Source organism: Crinia signifera, chromosome 6 (genome assembly GCF_055691185.1).
Source record: "Crinia signifera chromosome 6, ASM5569118v1, whole genome shotgun sequence".
In the NCBI taxonomy this organism is placed as follows: domain Eukaryota; kingdom Metazoa; phylum Chordata; class Amphibia; order Anura; family Myobatrachidae; genus Crinia; species Crinia signifera.
This window is the reverse complement of record NC_139222.1, coordinates 199,361,141-199,371,287: the sequence shown is the minus strand read 5'-3', so window position 1 is coordinate 199,371,287 and position 10,147 is coordinate 199,361,141. Positions and strand designations below refer to the sequence as shown.

At 38.6% G+C, this 10,147-nt stretch overlaps 1 protein-coding gene across 1 annotated transcript in view; it reads right to left on the bottom strand.

Moving 5' to 3' along the window:
* Window positions 1-3,066: 3,066 nt before the first annotated feature.
* The window catches only part of COL13A1 (collagen type XIII alpha 1 chain), a 132,412-nt gene continuing 125,331 nt past the window's right edge, over window positions 3,067-10,147 (bottom strand). Inside the window, exons 36-37 of the mRNA XM_083148593.1 lie at window positions 6,388-6,426; window positions 3,067-3,394 (exon numbers count right to left, since the gene is read on the bottom strand). Of these exons, the coding sequence (XP_083004719.1) occupies window positions 3,392-3,394; window positions 6,388-6,426 (42 nt within the window). The 3' untranslated portion in view covers window positions 3,067-3,391. The remainder of the gene's footprint in view (window positions 3,395-6,387; window positions 6,427-10,147) is intronic.

The window sequence follows — 10,147 nt, the reverse complement described above, 5'->3', positions numbered from 1 at the left end:
TAGCCTGAATTTGACTCCCTCAACCAATACAGAATTTGGAGCAAGAACAATAAATTTCCCACCAAAAATCTATAATCCTGTAAAAATTTAACCAAAAATTATGATTTTTTTGGGATCTATCATAGCTTACTATACTTTTTGTCAAAATGTAATGCCAACCCCTTAGTGGAACAGTACTCTGATTGAGCACATCTGGCAGTGAAGGGGTTAAATGGAAAGATCCCATATCGATTCTAAAATTGGCAAAGGAATTACCTGGAATACTGCAGTTTAACAGAAAAACCCCACTCTGAGGTCATCTCTCATAGTACAGTAGGACCTGGTCGACCTAGTCACCAAAGTCTTCATTTCATATAAAAATCAATGTTTACTATGATTATATAACAATTATTTAGGCAAATCATACTGTATGCATGTATTCTTTGTATGTATATATCTAGATATATATCTCTCTATATATAGATATCTCTCTCTCTCTCTCTCTCTCTATATATATATATATATATATATAAATTTATATATATATATATATATATACACATACAGTATATACATATATTCACACTTCTATACACTTTATAGCAGCTATAGCTGAACCAACAAATAAAAAAAAATCAGAGCTCTAAGAAATAACAGATGAAAACATCACATAAAAAGTTAAAATAAGTGTGTTGTTAAATAGTAGCAAATGGAATTCCTAAATAATATACAAACGTTTCCATGTTGGAGATTTTTAGGCAGTGGGTGGGTTATGGTGGAATCATCGAAAGCCATTTTGGGCATTATTACTCTACAGTCTTTTCCCGAAAGTAAAAATATGTTTTTCTCCAAAGATACTGCTGGAGTTCTTTTAATTGAACTGTCCTGTAGAAATAGTCTCTCCAGTCATCAGTGACCATTATGTCACATATAATGGACTCTTCAAATAGTACAACATTATGGGAACCACTAAGAGAACACCATAAACACAGTGCAACAATTCTCTTTCTTGCCCTACCGTCTATTTTAACCTTATGGTTAAAAGTATAGAGTTTCTGGTAGCGACACAATGAAACTCATTACAGGCAACTCATCTCCTTCAGTGTTTCCAACGGTGACCAAGACTTTTTCACCAGAAGATGGACTTCCTGAAGTCATCAAGGCTAGGAGACTTGTCCTTATCTTCCACATTTGTAGACCAAAATCAGATTTACTGAGTTGTATCCAGCTTCACTTTTTGGCTAATAGCCATGGAGTCTGACCCTTAAAGTACCAAATGAAGGTGCTTTCATGAGTAAGCTTTCTAAAATAAAGCAGCACTGACAAGGTTTTATACCAGGTGTAATCAAGATGTGTTACTATTACTTAGCCACTTTGCACTTAGACAATTACTGTATAGTCTTTTTGAAAGTACTGTACTTGATATTTATAAAATTGTTATCTGGTAATCTTTACAATCCAAAGTGAGGTAGTAAATGCTTTGTGTGTGTAAGTGTGTTATTGAATTGATGACGCTGTGTGCCAATCATTAGTTTGGTTTAATAATATGGAAAATAAAAATAAGAAACTTTTACTAGATACATAAAACTATTCTCGTATTTGAATTGCATCATAGTCGACATCTAAAGTATTTCTTTAGGGTTTGTTTTCGTTTGTCTTTTTGGACTATTATGGCCAGCTATAAAGGATACAGAAGCCACCAAAATCAGTAAAGTAGTTAGAGCTGCTTCTGCAGGCTTAACTATTACTATAGAACATTCAAAAGGGGAGACACAAAATAATATAAATATAATAATTTTCTCAATTGGAATATCTAAAGTAAAAAGTTCAACTATGCTTAATGTTGTGCACACATTACAACATCATTTTACGACTGGTCTCATTCATGATGAATAAAGATTTCTTAGAGATATCACTCCAAATTTGAATAATTATAAATGGTGTGCTAGAAGCCTCAGTGCCACCATTTTGCTTGGAATATTATAATCTCTCAAATATTGTTTTGCAGCTTGACCAAATTTCTATAATATTAACTTGAATATAATATTTTTTTTATTTGTTGTTTGAACAATATGATGTATTTTGTTGTGTTTAGTACACCATTGGCTTATTGGTTAATATGTTAATAAATAAAGGGTTTATGTGGGCTTAATGTGCATTTTAAAATTTACAACAGAACAAAGAATGCAAATATCTCATAGGTTTGGCTCTCTTAGTTTGGGAAGGGCTGGACTTTTGTGTTAGTCTGCCCAGTTTTTTAAAGCAACAATCATTTACAAGACATATACTGTAGATGAGATGATTGCTGTTTTTTTTTTTTTTTTAAAACAGGCACACTCGCACAAAAGTCTCACACCTCCTGAACTAGGACACTATTACATTTAGTCCATTATGTTAAACTTCATCGTTTTCTAGATTTGCCAAGACTACATTATTCAAGTGCATTTGTGATCAATTCCGAGCTTAGTTTCCCTTTCGTAAGAATACATGAATTGAGATTGTAAAGTAATTCACTTTTTGTTTGTAGAATTACAAGAATAATACTGTATGTGTTGCATTTATCAGTATAATATAAAACTTGGTAGTAACAATGTAAGAGCTGCTTTGTACAGGACAAACACATGGATGTAAATTTGGAGTACAGTAATACAGGGCATAACCATGCGTTACACACAGAAATCACAATAAAATAAAACCCAACAAGCAGTCTATAAAAACACTATAGTTTTGGAGTAGCATTTCTGTACTTTGGTTTTCCCAAGACCTCAGAGCAAACTAAATTCTGCACCGTCTACATGGCAGATGGTTGTTCAGAGTCAGGGTTTATCATGCAACCAGAAAACCAAAATCTTTTAAAAATGACGAGCTAAGAAGGGTAAACTAGACAATATAGGGAAGATTGTTGGCTGATACATTTAACATTACAAACATAAAATATATATATTGGGATTTTGCGTGTCTGAAATGTCATGTTATATTTGTATTTTTTAATTTACCCTTTTATGGGCTATTTAAAAACTTGCTTACAGAAATGACATACATTTTACAGTGAAATTAAATAAATGTAATCATGTTAAATACCATTGGTGTGAAACAATGTATTTTTATTAACCATCATACTCAGGAAAACGGCCATAATTTTTCTGATGTACTTTTGGCACCAAAGTATAATAACTTAAAAAGCGGTATTTAATAACTGTGCACAAATATCATGCAAATACAGCAGCAATTTTTTCACAAATATTAGAAAAGCAACAAAAAAATATACACAAATGGTTCAAAAACGAGGAAACCTTTTAGTATTTCTGTACAAAATGCAAAAAGTTTGGTGTGTCTTTTTTTTTCTACGGAACACTGTATAAAAATAAATATTCTATGTACAGACACACAGGACAATCCCGGGTTAGAACGATCACTGCAAAAGAAAACATAATTGTGGGTTAGTTTTAAAATCCTAGAACTTGGGTGCTGAGTTCAAGGAGAAAACAAGAACATTTTTAAATTATGGTTGGAGGTAACAGATCTGGTACAATTTGGGTATGGAAAGAGGTAAGAACTGACAACTCATGTGTCCAGCGATTACTCTAATGCTGGCCATACAATCAACCAACTGTCATCCAACCATCCAACTAGTTAGTTGGTTAGACTGAAAATCTGGTACTGTATGGAAACAAATGACAACCAGCACTTTGCACACAAACCCAGGAAAATGGACAGTAGCATTCAAATTGTCTAAATCAAACAGATTACAGATTAACAGTTTTTGCCTGTTTCCAAATTTTGATAGCAAATTATTTAATTACACATTTACATTTGTCCTATCCAGTACCATATTTTTTCCATCCAACCAAGCAGTTGGATGGTTGGATGAAAGTTGGTCTAGTGCAGGCATGTCCAAACTATGGCTCTCCAGCTGTTATGAAAATACAAGTCCCATCATACCTCACCACAGTTTTGCTATTAGAGAGTGCTAAAACTATGGCAAGGCATGTTGGGATGCGTAGTTTAACAACAGCTGGAGGGCCAGAGTTTGGACATGCCTGGACTAGTGTATGGCCAGCATTAGAATGCAACATTAACTGAAAATGTAATTGGTGACAACTGGGAAGGATATACCAGCAATCACTGGGTAAAAATGCTTGAAGTGCTTTTAAATTGCAACCTTGTATTGTAATGTTTTAAGCCCATATATTCAGATCTCAAGATATGGACAATTTGTGATTAACTAAATTTTACAGCTATGCCACAACAATGATATATTATCACCAGCAACTGGATGGTTGTCCTTTACCCCAATAGGTCTATAGTAACTGTATATAAAAGGGTGGACATTAACAAATAGTTTCCATGAAAACCGTGCTTTTCTGAAGGTACTCAATGTTACACAGTATGGGCACCTATTTTTTGTTGTTTTTAATTGTTATAACTAGTTCCAGAATCCAGAGGATGTCATTTTATTCATTTCTGTAGTGATTTAATTAAGTGTCTGAAAACTTGTCTGGAGTATATAAAGTATTATTAAAATGTAACTTCATAACCTAGGGTGTATGAGAGGTGCAACCACACAGAGCACAGGAATCTGTGGGTGGTGTTACTAACGCTGCCCCATGGTCCCTGCCAGGAACAGCACCCTGAAGCCAGTATTACTGCTGCAGTGCCATCAGATATGTATGCACCAGACATGATCACTGAAACCTGTTCACAGCATCACTAGCATCCTGAGGTTCTCTGGGCAGTGTTTTTCTTCCCAGGGCTAATAGCCCTACCCTCTCAGTATAACATCATGCGCTCAGGAGTTGTTGCAATCACAGGGTGCTGTAAAGCCCTGTTATAGCGCTGGGTGCCAAATATTGTTTTCTTGGGGTCCTTTTCATAGAAAGGGGGCGATTCTCTAACACAGAAATGCAGTAAAAACCCTGTTATCTGGGTTTTTACCGCATTTCTGTATGCTCTAACCCCCCTCCGCAGTGGCAGCGCTGCGGAGGGATTCGCCAGCAAAAGCTGGCGATTCCCTGCAGAAGCCTATGGGCTTCTTACCGCAGCGCTGTGTGAGGGATCCATCACGGATCCCTCCCAGCATGCCCTGCAGCCGGCGCATCACTCTGCACATGCGCAGATGGACTCCCGGGTCACAGACCCGGAAGTCCAGTGCCGGCACTGCATCGCAACCACATATGTTACAGCATATGCCGTTATTAAAAATGCGGTGACCGGCGAAGGGGACACAGGAATCCCCTGTAATTTATACGTCCGTACAGGGAAACCAGGAAGTAACAGATACAAATTGGAAACCTTAGAGAACATTAACCTCCTAACTGTATTTACTCACAAATTTCTCCATTTGCATTTGTGACTTTTATGTTACATAGACAAGCACCGTACACACCTGGCGATTACTGCTAACCTGCATGCTGAGCGATGCAGGCTAGGGAAATCGCCCTTGTGCTTCCCGGGGCCTATATTGTCCATACACACATAACAATATGTGCTAAACAGTGTTTGCTGGTTAGAACACTGATGATCTGACTAGATCTTGACTACATGCAGTCAAGATACATGGAGTGCCGCCACTCGGAGGCATACACACGGAGCGATCAGTGCTTAATTTCTAAGACAGATCACTTAGGAATAGGGCTGAAATCCTCCTGTGTGTATGTCCCCTAAGTTCCATGGCATCAGTCTGTTTTTAGAAAATCCTAAATCTAATTGGTTGGTTCTTGGCTTGGTTATTGGCTTCAACGTGGATTTCTCAAGTACATGTAGCAAGGGCAGGATCATATTTCTTATGCGTAATAAAAGTTAGAGGGTGGGATGTCGACCAAACGCAATGTTTTTTTTAAAGGCAGTTATTTACAAGGCATGCTTTTGATTTGTAAATCACTTCTCCATGGAAAAAAAACTAAGAGTTTGTCCAGCATTTCCACATGGCCGCTGGATTTGAAACTAATTACACACCGTCCTATAACTTTAACAAGCAAAATTAACCTTTGCAAATAATTAATTATATTAAAAGAGATTTACAAAAATAAATGATAATTTTGTTGTTTTAAATTGATTGAAATGGTCCTAATGTAACAATGCCTGTGTGTAGTATGACTCATCCCTGGAGGTATTATGTCGTGTGTTGGAAATCTGCAAGTTTCTCAGACCCACACGGATAACACGTATGTTAAACTAGTGAGACTACACTGATCCATGCAGAGAACACATATTTTGTGCACAGTACACCATGGCGAGCAGCATGCTAGCACTCAAGAGGACTGCAAAATATCTAAAATATTCATCCATTGCACATAGCTGTTACATAAATGTGACTTTAAGGATTAGGCAAATTCATATCACTAACTACATGTGCAACAAACAATTCACAATGCATTACGAATTTATATTTATATACTGCTGTCTTACCTTATTCCAGCAGCCCTGTACTGGTAAACCATCTTCTCCCTGAGGATTGAAGGCATTGCCGGTATATTTTGTTAGTTATCTATTGTAATGAGGTAACACATGAAGTAAAATAGAAATAGAAAAACAAAACCATCCATCTAGAAAAGCAATGCTTCTGTACACACATCAGTGTGAGATAAGAACTTTCAGTCTATTTTCTGCTATAAAACATTATAGTTATTATTTTACTAACTCAACAATGTTCAGTCATTTTGAAGAATTTGGGCGAAATTTCATAGGATGAGAGATTCAGAAAGTGAGAGATTGGGTGAGAAATCTCCAGATTTTTTTAAAGCGGCAATCATTTACACTTCACAATCAAACTGGTGTTGAAGTGTAAAAAAACTGCTTTAAGAAAACTGGATATTTCTTACCAAATCTCTCACTTTCTGAATCTCTCATCCTATTACATTTGGCCCCTTATGTCTAATTTTCACTCCATTCACATGAAGGCTTTTCTAGACAAACTGTGCAGATAAGCGCTGGTTATATGAAGTGCATAAGTGCTAGATGCACGCCGCACCAACCGTGCTGTTCACATTTAACCCTGAACTCTCTGAAAGCTATAGCAGGCAGAGTTTATTGCAGCACAAATTTAGGCTTCTTAATGGGACTGCATAAGACGTTCTGGTGCGCAGCATGTGGGCGAGCAGGGCAAAATCCCATTAAGTATTTTATCCATAATCCTAACCTACCATTCCTGTAACAAAACCCTACCACCTTGCCTCCCCTACCACAGCCTAGCACTAACTATCCCCTCCCACAGCCAGGGCCAGTTTTGTATCACAACCCAGGCATCTGTATGAACATCACGACAGCCAGAAAAATACATTGCATGCCAGCCTTAACACAACAGGACCATTAAGTGTGACTGTAACATCCAAAAAATGTCTATCTCCCCAGTCACCTACTAACTCCCTGTCACCCACAAGCTACCTGTACCCTTGGGGATACTACTGTGTGGCCACTTCCTTTCCTTGTGAGACCACACCCTTTTTTGGGGCATGCAACAAAGGCACACACTTTCCCCTTATGGATACTATAATGATTAGCATTATTGCCTCACAGCACAGGTCATGGATTTGATTCTCACCATGACCCTAACTGTGTTGAGTTTGTATATTCTCCGGTATGGGCAAAAGGTTCTGCCCTTGCAAATGAGTGAAATTAATAAGAATATTCTGGTGAGGCTACTTGACTGCCTGTATCATTAATGTACTTGGTGCTTGTTTGTCTCTACAATCAGAACCCAACACAGGAGCCATGCACACAATGATACCTACTGAATTTCATATTAGTGATTTACAAGCTAAAACTGGTATAAATGTATATTAGCAAACAGAATCACAAGGGTATCAGACAATCATTTCTATTTGACTTATATCTACTGCCATCACTCTTCCCAGTAAAATGCATCAACTGCTCCAAGGTTGCTGAGATGTATGGCTGACTCACAGAGGGTCACAGAGCAATAGTTGTGTGAGTGACCATGAAGATGCCTCTGTGTGTAAATACCACAGGAATGTGTCTTTTTATAAAAAAATATTACCTTAAGGCAGGGATGGGGAACCTTCGGCCCTCCAGCTGTTGTTGTACTACGCATCCCAGCATGCTTTGCTAAAGTTTTAGCATGGCCAAATACCAAAACTGTAGCAGTGCATGCTGAGATGTGTAGTTAGACAACAGCTGGAGAGCCAAAGGTTTCCCATCCTTGCCTTAAGGGCTATGTCCAATAAAATATTTTGAGGCCTGTAAATATAATTCATGCAAGACCTCTCACATGAGCCACCATGTAAATCAAACAGACATTGCAGGATAGTAAATAGGGTACAAACTATTCTACTTCTTCAATGCTACACACACAGACACTTATTATTAACCATGCTGTGTCCTTTTCTAATCTTACATGTTTTCCATATAGCGATTAATTCTAGAATAGATAATGCTAGGTTTGTTATCTGCATGTTGGTGTTCACTTGTGGCCTCCAGTTTGTAGGCTAGATTATAGTAGGGATAGGTTGGTAGGAGATTACATGGAGTATTACATAGTAAAGGGGCCCATGGCTCCTGACACATTATACAGAGCCATGCTAAAGGTGGTGCAAACTGGGTCATCCAAAAACTATCTGGCCTACATTACCTACTATAAAACTGTCCTGTCAATATGTAGTAAATACTGTTATTTAGGAAACTGCAATAAAAGTGCCCCCCTTTAAGATGTTTTTAAACAATATGGCCATTTCTGAACAATTGTAATGACTCTCCTGACGGTCATTCGGCTAGCTTGCTGATCCCTTCAACAAGCAGAAAGATAATGACCCTTTGTGCACAATTTGCCACACGTTGTCCTGTGTCTAGTGATTATGAACGATGTGCTAATGATGTGTCAATATGATATTTTTGGCCATGGTATTTTTTGGCCAGGAGTGTTCTGGATTTCAAGCGCAATTGGTAAGAGATTGGACTGTTCATAACATTTGATTGTGTTTGTGCACCTTAAGAATACATATGTGCTGTTCCTCTGCAGTCCTGATGTACAAAGAGCTTAAGCTGGGACCACACTGAAGTGACGGGAATTCTTTCTGACGTGAACAAATCCCCATGAGCCACTGCTGGGTACACACTAAGCGATATGCCATGTGGTCGGGCAGTACACACTGGAGCAATGTTAATGTAGGACAGAACAATCACTATCCCATCCAACATTAGCATGCATGGTGTCACTGGTGATATCTTCAGGTTTGATGTACAGCACATCAAACCTGATGTCAGGGCCGGATTATACTGGAGGCACAAGGGGTCAGTACTCCTGGGCCCCGCCTCTAGCTAGGGACACCCTGTGGTTGGCATGTATTTTTCAAAAAATAATATTTTTTTTTAGCTAAAGGTTTTGTGCATGGGAGTGGGGTAGTGCTGCAGCTTCACCTAGCTGCCAATGTGACAATGATTAATGGTGCTGATCATTGGGAGCCAAGTGTGCAGTGCATTACTGGGAGTTGACTAAGTCCCATGACACTTTGCACCAGAGGGCAGAGGCTGAGACGTTTGTGCTGAGCTCTGATTGGTGGAGCTTATTACATGCTTCTCAGGCCCATGGATAACAGCAGCAGCAGCCTAGTCATGGGAGGGTTTTTAATCCGAGGCAGCACTGGGACTGTGAGGTCTCCTACAGAGTAAAGTGCAGAGGGACAAACACAGGCTTTTCATGTGGTATGTATGTGTGTATATATATATATATATATATATATATCCCCTGAAGTTACCCATTGACCAAGTTTATAATGCCTTTACTCTGTGTTTTGACAGTATAATATTCCCCCATGCAGTTTGTGCCCAGTAATGACAAGTGCAAGGGGGCCCACCTGTCTAAAGTGCCCCGGGCCCCCCGAAGGCTTAATCTGGCACTGCGTGATGTTATTGCATATGACCGTGGGAGCGAGCACATTGCCCGTACACACGATGTAGGTGATCTGCCCAACCAGACATCATATCACTTAGTGTGTACCCAGCAGAGGTGGGTTTAGACCTCATAGTGCCCTAGGCAAGATACTGGTTTGGAGCCCTCCTTCCTCAAACAATCCATAGCACTATAGACAACCTTGGCGCATGCATCTTTGAATCAGGCGCTAGGTATTTTGGAAGCAGGCTTAATACCTGTGTCACATTTAAATAAAACTGACTGCCCACATACAGTGGATAAAACCATTTTTTGTGTCCAAAT